This window comes from Zalophus californianus, chromosome 8 (assembly GCF_009762305.2).
Source record: "Zalophus californianus isolate mZalCal1 chromosome 8, mZalCal1.pri.v2, whole genome shotgun sequence".
NCBI classification, from domain to species: domain Eukaryota; kingdom Metazoa; phylum Chordata; class Mammalia; order Carnivora; family Otariidae; genus Zalophus; species Zalophus californianus.
This window is the reverse complement of record NC_045602.1, coordinates 58,984,927-59,004,279: the sequence shown is the minus strand read 5'-3', so window position 1 is coordinate 59,004,279 and position 19,353 is coordinate 58,984,927. Positions and strand designations below refer to the sequence as shown.

The window sequence follows — 19,353 nt, the reverse complement described above, 5'->3', positions numbered from 1 at the left end:
AATAATGCTGCAATGAACATAGGATGCATATATCCCTTTGAATTGGTGTTTTTGTTTTCTTTGGATAAATATCCCAAAGTGGAATTGCTGGATCATGTGGTAGTTCTTTTTAATTTTTTGAGGACCCTCCATACTGTTTTCCATAGAAGCTACACCAATTCACATTCCTACCAACAGTGTACAAGGGCTCCCTTTTGTCTACATCCTTATCAACACTTGTTATTTTTTGTATTTTTGACAATAACCAACTTGACAGGTGTGGGGTGATACTTCATTGTGGTTTTAATTACATTTCCCTGGTGATTAATGATGTTAAGTACATCTTCATGTCTTTTTTAGAAAAATGTCTATTCAAGTCCTCTGCCCATTTTTTACTTGGGTAATTTGTCAGGTTCAGGTCTTAAAAGTTGGGGTACCACATGTGGGGTTCAAACACTCTGCTTTTCAGGGAGAAACTTAGAATTGAAAGTTCCCTCCTGATTGTGGATTGCCAAACTATGGGTGGAGATTGTGGTGAGATTGTGGTAATATTGTGTCCCAGGCTCTCCTATCTGTTTCATTGTGGGGTTTATTTGTCTGCCCAATGTGTAGGAGTCACTGAGCTTTTTTGAGTTTACTTCAGAGGAAAAGTTTTCCATATGTAGATGTAGATTTGGTATGTCTATGGGTGGGGGGGATGAGGTGAGTTCAAGAACTTCCTACATCACCATCTTGAACCAGACCTTCTAGGATATTACTTTTTAAACTTTATATTAATTTTTGTGTTTATTTTACAAACATACTGATCCATTTTGGATTGGAAATTATTTAAAAAGGGAAAGAAACAAAACTGATCTTTCTCCACATACAGTTTCATTAATGTATGATTTCTATAAAGAAAGAAGGGAAGAAGCATGAAAAGTTTCTATTTTTACCTTTACTGTACTTTCCCTCCTCACTCTTGGGCTGATTTCCACTTTTTTTTTAACCCTTCAAATTTCAGTAAAGACCTTAACGTAGACAACATGGTCATTCATTGGGTTTTTGTTTTTACTTTTTGGTGTATCAGTTTATTTTATTTATTTATTTATTTAAAATTTATTTATTTGACAGAGAGAGACACAGCAAGGGAGGGAACACAAGTAGGGGGAATGGGGGAGGGAGAAGCAGGCTTCCTGCAGAGCAGGGAGCCCGATGCGGGGCTCAATCCCAGGACCCTGGGATCATGACCTGAGCTGAAGGCAGACGCTTAATGACTGGGCCACCCAGGTGCCCCCGGTGTATCAGTTTAGTTTATAGCTTCCTAATCAGCCTCATCTCTATAGTATTACTGCCTGTTATTTTGCATTAGTAAATATCACCTTTATAAAGGTTTTGTACTGTGTAAATAGACTTGGCTAAGCAGGACCCATGGACAGTTAAGTTTGTAAGTCCATTTGGGCCCACATTTTTGTCATGGTACCTGGTTGTTTGGTCAAACATTATTGTGGGTGTTTCTGTGAATGTGTTTTGCATGAGTTTTCAAGTTAAGTTGATATACTGAGTAAAGCAGATTGTCCTTCCTAATGTACCCTCCCCAGAAAAGCCCGAATGCCTGAATAAAACAAAAGGCTGACTCTTTCTTGAGTGAGAGGGAACCTCTGCTTGTCTGTCTTTGAGCTGGGACATTGGTTGTTATCTGTCTCTGGGCTTGAACTGAAACATCAGCTCTTCCTGGATTTTGAGCTTTTGTCTTCAGATTAGAATTAGACCATCAGCTCTCCTGGGTTTCCAGCTTGCTGACTTCAGATCTTGGGACTTGTCAGTCTCTATAATCACATGAGCCAATTCCTTATATTAAATACACACACAAACACACACCCCCCCTGTTGGTTCTTGTTTCTGTGGAGAACCCTAATACAAGCCATGTTCATTAATTTGTTCTCACTGCATTCATCCTTTGGTACTTACGTGTGGCAGTTCACACATAGTAAGACACAAAGAGAAGACCTGATGTGTCATGTAGCCACCTGTTTAGAATTTTTAACTTAATTGAATACTATTTCTAAAGTAGTTATTAGAAATGACTAAGATATAAATAGGGCAAAAGAGGATTCAGTGGGCTAGAGAACAAGGAAGGAAAAGATAAGAGTATTTCAAGGAAGGAATAGTCAATAATATAGAATGCTACCAGTGGTCATGTGGAGGAGCTCTGGAGAAAGATCATTAGAATTTGTCAGTAGGAAATGATTAATCATTTTCAAGTATTTTTAGAAGCATTGGGTAGAAGGTGTCATACACACATTGTCTTGCTTGATGAAGAAACAGTTAAAATGTGTAGTAGTAAATAAGGTTGGATAGAGATGACATGGACAGATTATACAAGGTCTAAATGGTTTAAGGTCACCCTAATGTCAGTTTGGAGAATGCCTCAAAGCCTTCTACCAAAGTTTTTGCCTATGAACACATTATAGGCAGGGATTGTGTCTTTTAACTCTATTTCCAGTGCATAACATAGTTTCTGGAACATACTAGGCACTTAATAAATATTTGTTGAATGCCAGATAAAAGATTGTAAAAAGTCATATTAAATCTTTTAACATAATTTCTCTCGAAATTAACCTTTTTGTGTTCTTACTATCAGTATTTTCTTTTTTTTTCCTTTAAAGATTTTATTTATTTGACAGAGAGAGACACAGCGAGAGAGGGAACACAAGCAGGGGGAGTGGGAGAAGGAGAAGCAGGCTTCCCGCGGAGCAGGGAGACCAATGCGGGGCTCGATCCCAGGACCCTGGGATCATGACCTGAGCTGAAGGCAGACGCTTAACAACTGAGCCACCCAGGTACACCACTACCAGTATTTTCACATAGACCTACTACTAAATTATTATAATAAGCTTTCTAGGTAGGTTTTCCTTTTGTCATTTCTCATTTCAGCCAACTTGAGATGAGGCTGTCAGATTGTTTTTATACCATGCTTTTGAGTATATCACTGTCCTGCTTGACAACTTTATTTTTTAAATTATTTTATTATTATTTTTTTCTGCTTGACAACTTTAAAAGCCATATAAATACCTACTGAAATAAATGTAAACTCTTCAGCCTTACACCAAAGCCTACCCAAAATCTGGCCCGTAACCTGGGTTTCAGTCCTTATCTTCCACTGCTCCTTTACACTTTAGCATCATTAAGTTTAGAAAACATATAAAGCTATGATCTGCTAGCCAAATACAATGACTGTCCCTGTCAAAATGGCAGAATCTCACAACCATATTGGTTGTTCCAAAATAAGTCAAGTTCTTCAATTACATTTCTTTAATACCTTGAAGGAAACTATATTAACCAGAGTGATACAAAAAGCTGTAGATGTTTAAATGTATACAACATGATGGGTTTGGAGATAAGCATACACCTATGAAACCATCATTATTATAACTGCCATAAACTTACCCATTACTTTCAAAAGTTTCCTCCCATAGCCCCTTTGTTGTTTCTCCTTTTTTCCTTTGTGGTGAGAGCACTTAGTATAAGATCTACTCTTTTAGCAAATTTTATTGTATTATTTATTTATTTATTTTTAAGATTTTATTTATTTGACAGAGAGAGAGAGACAGCGAGAGAGGGAACACAAGCAGGGGGAGTGGGAGAGGGAGAAGCAGGCTTCCTGCCGAGCAGGGAGCCTGATGCGGGTTCGATCCCAGGACCCTGAGATCATGACCTGAGCTGAAGGCAGTCGCTTAACCAACTGAGCCACCCAGGGACCCCTCTTTTAGCAAATTTTAAAATATATAATACAGTATTATTCATCATAGGTCCTGTATCTCCAGAACTTGTTTTGCGTAACTGAAATTTTGTACTCTTTGACCAACACTTCCGCATTTCCTCCTTTCCCCAGGCCCCTGGCAACCATCATTCTACTCACTGCTTCTATATGTTTGACTGTTTTGGATTCCATATATAAGTGAGATCTAAGATTTGTCTTTCTGTGTCTGGCTTATTTTACCTAGCGTCCTGTCCTTCAGGCCAGTCCACGTTGTAGCAGATGGCAGGATTTCCTTTTTTAAGACTGAATAATATTCCATTGTATACCATGAGTTGTAGTTATTTATAAATTTTGAGTATTAACCCCTTATCTGATATTTGGTCTGCAAATATTTTCTCCCATTCTGTAGGTTGCCTTTTTATTTTGTTGAGGATTTCTTTTGCTGTGAAGAAGCCTTTTACTTTGATCTATTGTCTATACCCACTTGTCTATTTTTGCTTTTGTTGCCTGTGTTTTTGTTGTCCTATCCAAGAGACCATTGTCTAGTCCAATGTCTGGCAGCTTTTCCCCTAGATTTTCTTCTAAGACTTTATTGTTCCAGGTTTTAAGTTTAGGTCTTTAATCCATTTTGAGTTGATTTTTTAGAAACGATTTTATTTATTTATTTGAGAGAGAGAGAGAGAGAGGCAACATGAGCTGGGTGGGGGAAGGCAGAGGGAGAGGAAGAAGCAGACTCCCTGCTGAGCAGTGAGACTGATACGGGGCTCAATCCCAGGACCCTGGTGGCATGACCTGAGCTGAAGGCAGACACTTAACTGACTGAGCCCCCCAGGCGCCCCTGAGTTGATTTTTAAAATATGGGGTGAGATAAGGGTCTGGTTTCATTTGTTTACATGTAAATTTCTAATTTTTCCACCAGCATCTGTGGAAGAGACTGTCTTTTCCCATCCATATTCATGGCACCCTTGTTGAAGACCAGTTTTCCTTATATATGGACTTAGTTCTGGACTCTCTATTCTGTTTTATTAGTTTGTATTTGTTTTTATGCCAGTACCATACTGTTTTGATTATAACTTTGTAATATGTTTTAAAATTGGGCAGTGTGATACCTCCAGCCTTCTTCTTCTTGATCAATATTGCTTTGGTTATTTGGGGTCTGTTGTAGTTCCAAATGAATTTTCTATTCTATTTCTGTAAAAAATGCCATTGGGATTTTAAAAAATAATTTATTTATTTGAGAAAGAGACTGAGCACAAGCAGGGGGAGAGACAGGGAGAGGGACAAGCAGACTCCCTGCTGAGTGGGGAGCCTGACACGGGGCTTGATCCCAGGATCCCAAGATCATGACCTCAGCCAAAGTTAGACGCTTAACTGACTGAGCCACCCAGGCACCCCACCACAGGGATTTTGATAAGGGATTGCACTGAATGTACAAACTGCTTTGGGAAGTATGGACTTTTTAACAATACTAAGTCTTCTAGTCTGTGAACATGAGATGTCCTTCCATTTATTCGTTTCTTTTCAAATTTCTTTCATCAGTGTTTTGTAGTTTTCAGTATATTTTACCTCCCTGGTTAAATTTATACTTAAGTATTTCATTCTTTTTGATATTATTGTAAGTGGAACTGTTTTTTTTAAATTTCCTTTTGATAGGTTTTTAGTATATAGAAATGCAGTTGATTTTTGTATGTTGATTTTGTATACTGTGTCTTAACTGAATTCATGTATTCTAACAGTGCTTTTTGTGGAGGCTTGAAGGTTTTCTACATTTCAGAATATGTTACCTGCATTATATGTTAAAAAAAAAAAAAAAGAAAGCAGGAAGGGAAGAATGAAGGGGGGAAATCGGAGGGGGAGACGAACCATGAGAGACTATGGACTCTGAGAAACAAACTGAGGGTTCTAGAGGGGAGGGGGGTGGGGGGATGGGTTAGCCTGGTGATGGGTATTAAAGAGGGCACGTACTGCATGGAGCACTGGGTGTTATATGCAAACAATGAATCATGGAACACTACATCAAAAACTAATGATGTATGGTGATTAACATAACATAAGAAAAAAAAGAAAAGAATATGTTATCTGCAGTTTTACTTCTTCCTTTCCAATTTGGGTGGTTTTATTTATTTTTTGTTTTGTTTTTAATTGTTCGGCCTCATACTTTCTGTACTATATTGGAGAGGGGAAAGTAGACATCCTTGTTTCAGAAGTTAAATGGGATGCTTTCAGCTTTTCACTGTTGAGTATTGATGTTCGCTGTGGCCTTTTCATAAATGGCCATTATTTTGTTGAAGTGTGTCTTATATTCTTATTTATTGAGAGTTTTTTCTTTTTTATCATTAGAAGGTGTTTTATCATTTTATCATTAAAAGCATTGTCAAATGCTTTTCCTGTGTATATTGAGATGATCCTGTGAGTTTTATCCTTTGTTATGTTACTGTGGTATATCACATTCATGGATATTTGTATGTTGAACCATCCTTGCATGCCAGGGATAAATCATACGTGGTTAATATATGGTTCTTTTGATGTGCTGTTGAACTGAGTTGGCTAGTATTTTGTTGCGAATTTTTGCAACTATGTTTGCCAAAAATACCTGTAGTTTTCTTTTTTTCCTGATGTCTTTGTCTGGCTTTGGTATCGGGGTGATGTTGGTCTCCTATAATAAGTGTAAGTGATCCCTCTTCTTTGACTTTTTAGAAGAGTTTGAGGAGGATTGGTGTTAATTTTTTTAATGTTTGGTGGAATTCATCTGTGAATCCATCTGGTCCTGGCTTTTCTTTGTTGGAAGGTTTTTAATTACTCCTTCAGTTTCTCTTTGTTATTGGTCTGTTCAGACTTTGTATTTCTTCTAGATTCATTCTTGGTGGGTATTATGTTCCCAGGAATTTTTCCATTGCCTGTAGGTTTTTCAACTTATCGGTATATAATTGTTAATAATAGTCCTTTATATGTCTGTGGTCTCAGTTGTATTGTCTCCTCTTTCATTTCTGTTATTATCTGAGTCCTCCCTCTTTATTTCTTAGTCTAGGTAAGGGTTTGGTGACTTTATCTTTTACAAAAAACAATTCTTAATTTCATTGATTTTTAAAAACTGTCTTCCTTTTTCTATTTCTACTCTAATCTTTATTATTTCTTCATTCTGCTAACTCTGTGATTAGCTTGTTCTTTTCTAGTTCCTTGTGGTATAAAGTTATGTTGTTTGAGATTTTTTAAAAATAAAAAGTTTATGGCTATAAATTTTCCTGTTAGTACTGTTTTTGCTACCTCCCATAAGTTTAGTATGTTGTGTGTTCATTTTTGTTTGTTTAGAGATATTTTCTTATTTCCCTTTCAATTTCTTATTTGACCCAGTAGTTATGTTTTTAAAATTTCGAACATTTCTGAATTTTCTCATTTTCATTTTATTATTCATTTCTAATTTAATTCCATAATGGTCAGAAAAGATGTTTCAAATGATTCCAGTCTTTTTAAATGTATTAAGACCTGTTTTGTGACCTAGCATGTGATCTATCCTGGAGAATGTTCCAGGTGCACTTGAGAAGAATGAGTATTCTGTTTTGGGGTGGAATGTTCTGTGTGTTTTTAGTTTCCATTTGGTCTATAGTGTCATTCAGTTCTGCTGTTTTCTTACTGAATTTTTTGTGTGTGGATGATCTATCCATTATAAAGGCAGGGGTATTAAAGTATACTACTATTGTATTATCTATTTCTTCAGGTCTGTGTTTGCTTTATATATTAATATATATTGATAGGTTTATATTTGATGTTGGGTGTGTATTTATAATTATTACATCTTCCTGGTAAACTGACCCTTTTATCATTGACTTTATCTTTTCCAAAAATCAATTCTTAATTTGTCTTGTGATAGTTTCTGAATTAAAGTATATTTTGTCTACTATAGTGACTTCTGCTCTCTTTTGGTTACCGTTTGCATGGATATCTTTCTCCACCCTTTCACTTTTTAGGCTTTCTATGTCCTTAAATCTAAAGTGAGTCTCAGGCTACCTGGCTGGTTCAGTCGGAGGAGCTTGCAACTCTTTATCTTGGAGTCATGGGTTCGAGCCCCACATTGGGAGTAGAGATTTCTTAAATAAATAAAAAAAATAAAGTGAGTCTCTTGTCAACAGCATATAGTTGAGACTTGTTTTTTTTTTAATCCATTCAGCCACTCTATCTTTTGATTGAGGAGTTTATTCTATTTACATTTAAAGTAATTACTATGATAGGAAAGGACTTATTATTGCCATTTTATTAACTGTTTTCTGCCCATTTTGTTCTGATCATGTTCCTTCTCACTTGCCTTTATTTGATGATTTTGTAGTAGCAATAATAGTAGTATTCTTAGATTCTTTTCTCTTTATCTTTGATGTATCTGTCATGCTTTTTGCTTTTGTAGTACTGCAGGACTTACATCAAACATTTTGTAGTTAAGGCCATCTGTTTTAAGCTAATAACAACTTAATTTCAGTTATGTACAGAATGTGTACACTTTCCTTCTAATCTCACACAAACTTTGAGTTGATTCCAGATTCTACTTACTTCTTTTTAACAATTTTTTAAAAAGATTTTATTTATTTATTTGTCAGAGAGAGCACACACAAGCAGGGGGAGCAGCAAACAGAAGGGAGAAGCAGGCTCCCTGCTGAGGAAGGGGTACAGTATGGGACCCGATCCCAGGACCCTGGGATCATGACCTGAGCCAAAGGCAGATGCTTAACCAACTGAGCCACCCAGGCATCCCAAGATTTTACTTATTTCTATATTGTGTTTCATTTCAGTGGTTATAATTATTCTTAGTACGTTTATCTTAATTTTGTATATTAGTGTTAAAAGTGATTTACTTGCCACCATTACAGTATTTCCTTTAACAGCAACAGTGGTATTTTCATATGCTTTCATGTTACTGTTTAGCTTTTTTGTTTGATTCAACATGAATTCTCTTTAGTACTTATTGTAAGGCAGAACTAGCATAATATACTTCCTCAGGTTATGTTTGTCTGGGGAAACTCTTTCTTTTATTCTTGTTTTTTTAATGTTTTTTTTTTTTGTTTTGTTTTTTCTTTTTAGTATTTAGTTTTCATTTAAATGCTAGTCAGTTAAGATAGAGTGTAAAATTTGTTTCAGGAGTAGAATTTATTGATTCATCACTTACACATAACACCCAGTGCTCATCACAAGTGCCCTCTTTAGTACCCATCACCTATTAAATTCATCCTGCTGCCCACTTCCCCTCCAGCAACCCTGTGTTTGTTCTCTGTTGTTAAGAGTCTGTTTCTGGAGTGCCTCTCTTTTTTACCCCCACTATGTTCAATTGTTTTATTTCTTATATTCCACATATGAATGAAATAATATGGTATTTGTCTTTGAATGACTTATTTTGCTTAATGTAATACACTCTAGCTCCATCCACATCATGCAAATGGCAAGATTTCTTTCTTTTCTTTTGATGACTGAGTAATATTCCATTGTGTGTGTGTGTGTATACCACCTCTTCTTTATCCATTCATCAGTTGATGGACATTTGGGCTCTTTCCATAGTTTGGCTGTTGTTGATAATACTGCTGTAAACATCAGGATTGATGTGCTCCTTCAAATCTTTATTTTTGTATCCTTTGGGTAAATACCTAGCAGTGCAATTGCGAGGTCATTGGGTAGTTCTATTTTTTACTTTTTGAGAAAACTCTATACTGTTTTCCAGAGTGGCTACATTGGTTTGCATTCCCACCAACAGTGTAAGAGTGTTCCCCTTCCTCTTCATTCTCACCAACATCTGTTGTTTTCTGCGTTGTTAATTTTAGCCATGAAGTGGTATCTCATCATGGTTTTGATTTGTATTTCTCTGATGATGAGTGATGTTGAGCATCTTTTGATATGTTGGTTAGCCATCTGTATGTCTTCTTTGGAAAAATGTTTATTCATGTCTTCTGCCCATTTCTTAACTGTATTATTTGGTTTTTGGGTGTTGAGTTTGATAAGTTCTTTATAGATTTCAGATACTAACCCTTTATCAAATGTCATTTGCAAATATCTTCTCCCATTCTGTAAGTTGTCTTTTAGTTTTGCTGACTGTTGCTTTCTTTGAAGGCAAGCTTTTTATCTTGATGAAGTCCCAATTGTTCAGTTTTGCTTTTGTTTCCCTTGCCTCCAGAGATGTGTCTAACAAGAAGTTGCCATGGCCAAGGTCAAAGAGGTTGCTGCCTATGTTCTCCTCTAGGATTTTAATAGTTTCCTGTCTCACATTTAGGTCTTTTGTCCATGTTGAGTTTGTTTTTGTGTATGGTGTAAGAAAGTGGCCCAGTTTCATTCTTTTGTATGTTGTTACCAAGTTTTCCCAACACCATTTGTTGAAGACTTTTTCCCATTGCATAGTCTTTCCTGCTTTGTCGAAGATTAGACTATATAGTTGTGGGTCCATTTCTGGGTTCTTGGTTCTGTTGTATTGATCTATGTGTCTGCTTTTGTGCCAGTATTGTACTGTCTTGATGACCACAGCTTTGTAATATAGCTGGAGGTCTAGAATTGTGATGCCTTCAGCTTTTTCTTTTTCAAGACTGCTTTGGCTATTAGGGGTCTTGCCTCATTGAGGTTAATATTACCTAAATTCTATACAAATTTTAGAATTGTTTTAGTTCTGTGAAAAATGCTGGTAGTATTTTGATAGAGATCACATTATATGCGTAGATTGCTTTGGGTGGTATAGACATTTAAACAATATTTGTTCTTCCAGTCCATGAGCATGGAATGTTTTTCCATTTCTCTGTGCCTCTTCAATTTCTTTCATCAGTGTTGTATAGTTTTCAGGGTACAGATCTTTTAACTCCTTGGTTAGGTTTTTTCTTAGGTATCTTCTGGTTTTTGGTGCAATTGTAAATGGGATCGATTCCTTTATTTCTCTTTCTGCTGCTTCATTATTTGTGTATTGAAAGGCAACAGATTTCTGTAGGTTGATTTTGTATCCTGTGACTTTGCTGAATTTCTAGCAATTTTTTGGTGGAGTTTTTGGGTTTTCTATATAGAATGTCATGTCATCTGCAAAAAGTGAAATATTGACTTCTTCCTTGATTTGGATACCTTTTATTTCTTTCTGTTGTCTGACTGCTGAGGCTAGGACTTCCAATACTGTGTTAAATAAGTGTTGAGAGTGGACATCCTTGTCTTGTTCCTGACCTTAGAGATAAAGCTCTCAGTTTTTCCTCATTGAGGATAATATTACCTGTGGGTGTTTCATATGTGGCCTTTATGATGTTGAAGTATATTCCCTTTATCCCTACTTTGTTGAGGGCTTTTATCATGAATGAATGTTGTACTTTGTCAAATGCTTTTTCTTGAAATGATCATATGGTTCTTATTCTTTCTTTTATTAATGTGGTGTATCATGTTGATTGATTTGCAAATATTGAACCACCTTTGCAGCCCAAGAAAAATTCCCACTTGATCCTGGTGAATGATTCTTTTAATGTATTGTTTGATTCAATTCTAGTATTTTGTCGAGAACCATCTCCTACTTTCTTTTCTTTCTTTCTTTTTTTTTTTTTTTTTAAGATTTTATCCATTCATTTGACAGAACACAAGTGAGGGGAGCTGCAGGGGGAGAGGGAGAAGCAGGCCCCCCACTGAGCAGGGAGCCTGAAGTGGGGCTTGATCCCAGGACCCCGGGATCATGACGCGAGCCAAAGGCAGATGCCTAACTGACTGAGCCACCCAGGCGCCCCTCATCTCCTACTTTCATTGATCTGTTCTACCTTTTTTGTTGTTGTTTTTATATCATTTATTTCTGCTCTGATCTTTATTATTTACCTTCTTCTGCTGGCTTTAGGTTTTATTTGCTGTTCCTTTACGAGCTCCTTTAGGTGTAAGGTTAGGTTGTATATTTGAGACTTTTCTTGCTTCTTAAAGGAGGCTGGTATTGCTGTGTGCTTCCCTCTTATGACCACTTGTGCTGCATCCCAAAGGTTTTGGACTGTTGTGACTTCATTTTCATTAGCTTCTATGTATTTCTTCTTTAATTTCCTGCTTAGCCCATTCATTCTTTTTAGAATGTTCTTTACCCTCCGTGTATTTGTGGTCTTTCCAAATTTTTTCTTGTGGTTGACTTCTAGTTTCATAGCATTGTGGTCGGAAAATATGCATGGTACGATCTTGATCTTTTTATACTTTTTGAGGCCTGATTGGTGGACCTAGTATGTGATCTCTTCCAGATAATGCCCCATGTGCACTTGAAAAGAATTTGTATTCTGCTGCTTTAGGATGAAATGTTCTGAATATATCTGTTAAGTTCATCTGGTCCCGTGTGTCTTTCAAAGCTATTGTTTCCTTGTTGATTTTCTGCTTAGATGATCTGTCCATTGATGTAAATGGGGTGTTCAAGTCCTCTACTATTATTGTATTATTATTAGTGAGTTTCTTTGTGTTTGTTATTGTTTTAAATATTTGGGTGCTCCCAGGTTGGGGGCATAAATATTTACAATTGTTAGATCTTGTTGGATAGTCGCCTTTATTAAGATATAGTGCCCTTCATTTCTTGTTTCATTGTTTGGTTTAAAATCTAGTTTGTCTGATATAAATATCACTACCCTAGCTTTCTTCTGACATCCATCAGCATGATAAATATTTTTCAATCATCTCACTTTTAATCTGCAAGTATCTTAATGTCTAAAATGAGTCTCTTGTAGGCAGTATATAATTGGGTCTTGTTTTTTTGTTTTTAATCCATTCTGATACCTTGTGTCTTTTGGTTGGAGCATTTAGTCCATTTACATTCAGAATGCTTATTTTTTTAAAGATTTTATTTATTTATTTGACAGAGAGAGAGGGAGAAAGAGAGAGGAGAGAGAGACAGTGTGCGCACAAGCAGAGGGAGCAGGAGAGAGAGAAGCAGTATCCCTGCTGAGGAGGGAGCCAGACGCGGGGCTTGGTCCCAGGACCCCATGATCATGACCCGAGCCAAAGGCAGATGCTCAACCTACTGAGCCACCCAGGCTCCCCAGCATGTTTATTGATATATATATATATGTACTTAGGGCCATTTTATTAGTTGATTTGTCGGTGTTCCTGGAGATTTTCTGTGTTCCTTTCTAGGCTTTGTTGTTTTTGGTTTTTCTTTCCAGTTAAAGAGTCCCCTTTAACATTTATTGTAGGGCTGGTTTAGTGGTCATGAACTCCTTTAGGTTTGTGTGTCTGGGAAACTATTTAGCTCTCCTTCTGTTCTGAATGAGAGCCTTGATGGATAAAGTATTCTTGGCTGCATATTTTTCGCATTCAGCACATTGAATATATCCTGCTGCTCCCTTCCGGCTTGCCAGGGTCTCTGGAGAGATCTGCTAACCTTATTTGTCTTCCCTTGTAGGTTATGGTTTTCTTTTCCTTGCTGCTTTCAGGATTCTTTCCTTATTTCTGTATTTTGCAGATTTTACTCCAATATGTCTTGATGTGGCCTCCTTTTGTTGATTTTGATGGGAGTTCTCTGTGCCTCCTAGATTTGGATGTCTGTCTCCTACTCCAGATTAGGGAGGTTTTCAGCTATAATTTGCTCAAATAAACCTTCTGCCCATTTTTCCCCCTCTCCTCTTCTGGAACTCCTATGATATGAATGTTTTTACACTTTACAGAGTCATTGAATTCCCTGAGTCTGTATTCATGATCAATATTTTTCTTTCCCTCTTCTTTTTAGCTTTATTATTTCCCATAATTTTGTCTTCTCTATCACTTATTCATTCCTCTACTTCTTCTACCCTTGTGGTCATTATATCCAGTCCATTTTGCATCTTAGTTATAGCATTTTTTTTTTTTTTTAATTTTGGCCTGACTAGTTTTTAGGTCTTTTATCTCTGCACTAAGGGACTCTGGTGTTTTCTATGCTTTTCTGAAGCCCCAGCTAGTATCCTTCTGATTGTTGTTTTAAATTCTGGTTCAGGCATATTACTAATATCTGTTTTGATTAGATCTCTGACCATTACCTCTTCTTGTCCTTTCTTTTGGGGTGAATTCCTCCATCTTGGCATTTTTTCTAGGTCTCTGTATTCTGTGTTATGAAAAACTGTTATGTTTCATGCTCCTGAGAGTAATGACTATATTAAGAAGAGGTCCTATCCTGTCCAGGGCCTGGCACTTCAGGAATTGTTTCTGATGTATGCTGCATGCACTCTGCTGTTGTGTTTTGGCTGCTTTTTCCCTCGGGTCAGTTCTCTTCAGAGTTTCTCTTTGCCTGCAGTGGTTATTGTTTTAACAAGGCGTGTTTTGGTCTGCTTGTTAAAAGAGGCTAGATCCTGTTTCTCCTAGAGCTGAAGCTTTTCAGCACTCTATGGTCAGTAGACTTGATGCGTGCAGGGGGTTTGTGCTGGTCTTTTGGGGGAGAGGCCCACTACTGTTTTGAGTCTCAGGCACACTTGCCCTAGTTCAAAAGCACCTGTAGAGATGCAGAGGTGCGTGGCTTGATGTAAGTGACCCAAGCCTCCACTGTGGGGCACTTTGCTGCTCACTGAAGTTCCTCCATGCTGATGGGGAGGATGAGGGAGGTGGGGGGGTGTGGAAATGGCATCAGTGGGCTCTCTGGTCCCCAGAGAGTGGAGTGTGCACCCACTGCTGCTCAGGGAGCTCTCATAGAAGAGCAGACAATTTCCCCTCATTTGTCCCTGGCATCCCTCAGATCACTGCCTTCACCCTGTCTGTGTCTGAGATGTCTGCCCATCCAGTCATTCAGTGCTCCTGTGTTTTATCTCAGACACACTGGCTGGGTTTCAGAACTCCTAATTTTAGGGACCTAGTGCCGTATGGACCCACACTGATCCACTGGAGGAGGGTCTGGCCAAGCTGTGGCTGGTGCCAGTTTGTCCCAGAAGAGCAGTCACACAAATGTGTAGGGGCTTGAAGTTTATGGTGAAGTGCAGCAAAAAGCCAGTGTCCAGATTATCTGCCCTCTGTAGGTGTCTGTGCTCATATGCTAATGAACAGAGCAGCCCAACAGGCTCTTTTGTTCCTGGAGAGGCAGTGCCATTTCTCCCAATACACTCCAAGAAGGAGGAGAATTGTCTCTCCCAGTGCCACCAGGGATCTTCAGAGCACACTGTCCACTGTCTGCTCCTGGGCCTCTGCCCTCCTTCTCCACAGGAGCACCTCTACACCCACCAGGCTCTATGTAGTGATGTTGCAGACTTCTAAAACTTTAGTCTCTGAGCTCTGCTGCTTCTAAAAACTTGCAAAAATCAGCCTCTCTCATTTTCCCTATCAGTGGTTTTGGGGAAGTGTTTTTCTTGTGTAATGCCCCAAGTTCTAGTCTCTCTCTCTCTCTCTCTCTCTCTCTCTCTCTCTCTCTCTCTCTCTCTCTCTCTCTCTCCCCCCCTCCCAGATTAGGGCTCTTTCCCCTCCACAGCACCTGTGATTCTTTTCTCCCCCAAATCACATCTCTGCATCTCCTAGTTTCCAGGATGTGACCACTTTTCTCCCTCTAGTTGTGCAGTTTGTTCTCTCAGTTCTCAGATTGATTTCCTGGGTGTTCAGAATGATTTGATATTTATCTAGCCATGCTGGAGGGACAAGGCAAATACAGGGTCCTCATCTTAACTTCTCCTCTTTTATTCTTAAAGTATAGTTTTTCCAGGTAAAGTATTCTTGTTTGGCAATTTTTTTTTTCCTTTCAGCGCTTTGAATATATCTACCCACCTTCTTCGGCTTACAAGGTTTCAGCTGAGAAATCCACTGATAGTCTTAGGTGCTATTCCTTGTATAGTCCATTGCATGTGACAAGTCATTTTTCTCTTGCTGCTGTGAAAATTATTTTTGACTTCTGACAATTTAGTTATAATGTGTCACATGGTGATCCCTCTGGGTTGAACATATTTGGGAAATTTTGGGCTTCACAGATTTGGATGTTCTTTTTCCTGTGTAGATTTGAGATGTTTCAACCATTATTTAAGTTTTTGGCTCCTTTCTCTCTCTCTCCTCCTTCTGAAACTCCTATAATATGTTGGTTTTTTTTTTTTTTAAAGATTTTATTTATTTATTTGAGAGAGAGAGAATGAGAGATAGCACGAGAGGGAAGAGGGTCAGAGGGAGAAACAGACTCCCTGCCGAGGAGGGAGCCCGATGTGGGACTCGATCCCAGGACTCCAGGATCATGACCTGAGCCAAAGGCAGTCGCTTAACCAACTGAGCCACCCAGGCGCCCTATGTTGGTTCTTTTTGGTGTTGTATTAAGTCCCATGGGCTTTCTTCATTTTTTCATTCTTGTTTGTGGGTCTGAATTTATAATTTCAAATGAATTGTCTTTGAGTTTGTTGATTCTTTCTTCTGCTTAATTCTGCCGTTGAAGTCCCAGAAATTTTCAGTTTGATCATTAAATTCTTCATCTCCAGATTTGTTTAATAGTTTTTATTTCTTTATTTTTATTTTTAATTTTTTTGTTTTGTTTTTATTTTCTGAGCTTCTCATTTTGTTCATGTGCTGTTTTTCTGATTTTCTTTAGTTATCTGTGTTCTCTTTTAGCTCATTGAGCTTTTTAATGACAATTTTTAGGAATTCTCTGTTAAGCAGTTCATGGATTTCCATTTCTTTGGCACTGGTCACTGAACTTTTTTAGTTTCCTTTGGTGGTGTCATGTTTGCCTGATTCCTTGTGACTCTATAGCCTTGCACTGGTATCTGTGCAACTAAAGGAGCAGGAACTTCTTCCATTCTTTACAGAGTGCTTTTGGTAGGTGAAGACCTACTCAGCAGGTTCCCAGGAAACAATCCTGCCTCTAGGAGTGCAGTTGAGCAGAACCAGGGTCAGATCATGGGGCTGTTTTCAGGTCTACAGTCAGGTCAATGGTTAGCTACTTTATTACTGGGGGCATCAGTAGGCATAGCTTGTGTTGGTTACCCAGGTGGATAAGCTACTTCTGAGTCCATAGTTGGCAGGCCTGTTACTTGGGACACAGATTGGCATGTCTCCTCCCTGGTCCCTTGGGTGGACAAGACTGACTCTGGGATCACAGTTGAGCAATTGGAGTTAGTTATGGGGTTGCTTCTAGGTCTGCAGTTGGATCTGCAGTCAGTGAACCTGTTGTTAGGGTCACAGGCAGGTGTTATCCCTACCAGGTCCACTGGTAGGCAGGACTGGTAGCATGACAATGGATGTGTGGGGCCAGAACATATACATGGGATAATAGAGCTGCTCCTGTGTCTGTAGTCAGGCCTTGGGGCAGGGTATGCTTTCTCAAGGAGTCCTCTGTCTTGGGCTCCACTGTGGTGTTGCAACTTCCTACCTGGATTTTGAAGCTCCCACGATGGCACTTTTGTTTGTGGATGGTTGCCAAATTCGTGTTTTTTGGGGGAACGAGGGCTGGAGACCTATTCTGCCATCTTGCTAGTAACCATCAATTAGCTGCTGGCCTTGTTGAATACTATAACTTCACACTTCTTTTCAAATTCAAAGGAAAACAAAATTGGAAAATGCCATTTTTTTTCCCTACAGGGAATCATTAACTTTAAACTACTAATGCCCAAAGCATTGCTTTAAATTGGTTATTCAACTGCTCATCCTTTATAAGAATTGTTCCATTGAAATTTTGATTTTATAGATGAGAACAACTGAAGAGTTGAAGTGATAGTATTTTGGGTCGGAGTTGGGACCGTGTATTGTGTTGGCTTTGTGACACACTTGATAGGCCTCAGTTTATAAAACAATAGCAGTAAAGTAAGTGCTATATGCCTGGCACTATGCAATACTTCTGAAAAGTTCTTTTTTTCTCCCGTCCACTTCCCTCAGATGCTGAAGTTGCTCTCATGCACTTCCTTCTCTGGGCTATGCAGAAAAAAAAAAAACAAAAAAATCCAAAACCCTTCATATAAAGTCTCAACTCCACATGCCTCTCTTGTCTTTCTCTGTATTTTTTCTTTTGTTCCAAATTTTGCATTTCAAAGTCTCAAAGACTTAGTTAAGCAGAAATGACCCATTTTCAGAGAGAAAGGTAAGAAAGTAAATAGGCAAAGCTAAGATTCATCTTTAGGGAATAGTGAAAAGGGGACGTAGTGAGAACATTAAAATATTAACTATTTTTGCTCCTCCACACACAGTCATCTATGTGCTATTTGTGCTTTTTTCTATAATTCCTCATACGATTTCTTCTGCCATGTTGAAATTCTTATTTTTGAAGGCCACCTGCTCAGCTGAACATCTTGGCTGGAAGTGATTGCTCTCTTACCTCCTCATGTTTTTTGGGAGTTACCACTTGTAGTATAACTTACTATGTACATTTCTTCCTTACTAAATTAGGCAAGAATCATGCCATTTTTCTCAGTGACCTTCAAAGCCTGGTTTCTCAAAGTATAATCTCCAAGCCAGCAGTATAGACATTACTGAGAGCCTGTTGGAAATTCAGAATCATGGGCTCTGCTCCAGACCTATTCAGTGAGAATCAACATTTTAACAAGATCCCCTAATTTATTTGTATGATCATTAAAATTAAGCCTTTGTTATAATCAGCTGACTTGGTATTTTACATTATATTACCCAAGAACCGTCTTATAACACACCAACTAGCAATGCTCAGGGATTTCTTATTTTTATTCATTTACTAGAAGCTCTTCCCAGCTATAACACTGTTACTCTGTTATACTTTAAATACTTTGGGTAATTTGGATACCATTACCTTCTTTATTACAGGTCTTAGGCGTCAAAGATTCGGCACAGGTGTCTTTTTCAAGTTCATTTCTTCCGTCAAGTACTTGTCTGTTGTTTTTTTTAATTGAAATAGGATTAAAAAGAAAATTATAGGGTTAATATGTTACAGACTTTGAAGTATTAAATACTTTCAAACTTCTGAAGTTTTGAAAATGTAATAAAAAATTTCTTTGGAACCTTTCAGCAATACAATCATTTAAATACCATAAAAACATTGAAAATCGTTTTCAACTTTCCCATCATTAAATAATTTATAGGACATTTTTGGAGAATAATTAAATTCAAATTTAAGATACAAATAAAATATTTTACATATATGATTTTCAAAAGAAGTAATGGAAACAAAATGTGACACTCTAAACTGCTGGGGTTTAGAAGATTTGAATGTATGGTAAAAATTTCCTATTAAGTAAATTTTATTTTCCTAACTTTAAAAGTAACCTATTACTATAGGAAAATTTAAAAACCACAGGAAAAAAAATTAATATAATACAAATATCCAGAGTTCTCATCTGGATAATTAGCTCCTATACTTACTATTATGCATTTTTAAAAACAAAGCTGAGATAGTATTGTCTTATAATGTTTTTTATAGTTCTCATACGTTTTTTGTTAAATGTTTTATTTAAATTATTATACATTAAAATGAACTTTTAAAGATGTAGATTCTAGGGCTAGCTCAGTTGGAAGAGCATGAGACTCTTGATTTCAGGTTTATGAGTATGAGCCTCACTTTGGGTTTAGAGATGACTTAAAAATAAAAAAAATCTTTAAAAAAAGATGTAGATTCTGGGAATTTAACAGATGTATAGATATAGGTTATTGCTGGGGTGCCTGGGTGGCTCAGTCAGTTAAGCAGCCTGTTCTTGATTTCAGCTCAGGTCATGATCTCAGGGTTCTGGGATCGAGCCCTTGTTGGGCTCTGTGCTCAGTAGGGAGTCTGCTTGAGGATTCTCTCTCTCCCTCTGTCCCCT

At 37.7% G+C, this 19,353-nt stretch overlaps 1 protein-coding gene across 6 annotated transcripts in view; it reads right to left on the bottom strand.

Annotated features, from left to right (window-relative positions):
* Positions 1-19,353, bottom strand: part of LOC113937823 (WD repeat containing planar cell polarity effector) — a 435,562-nt gene that overhangs the window by 31,619 nt on the left and 384,590 nt on the right. For all 6 annotated transcript variants that reach the window (XM_027622691.1, XM_027622688.1, XM_027622689.1 and 3 more), the window contains one exon: positions 18,348-18,427. In XM_027622691.1, coding sequence (XP_027478492.1) covers positions 18,348-18,427 — 80 coding nt within the window. The remainder of the gene's footprint in view (positions 1-18,347; positions 18,428-19,353) is intronic.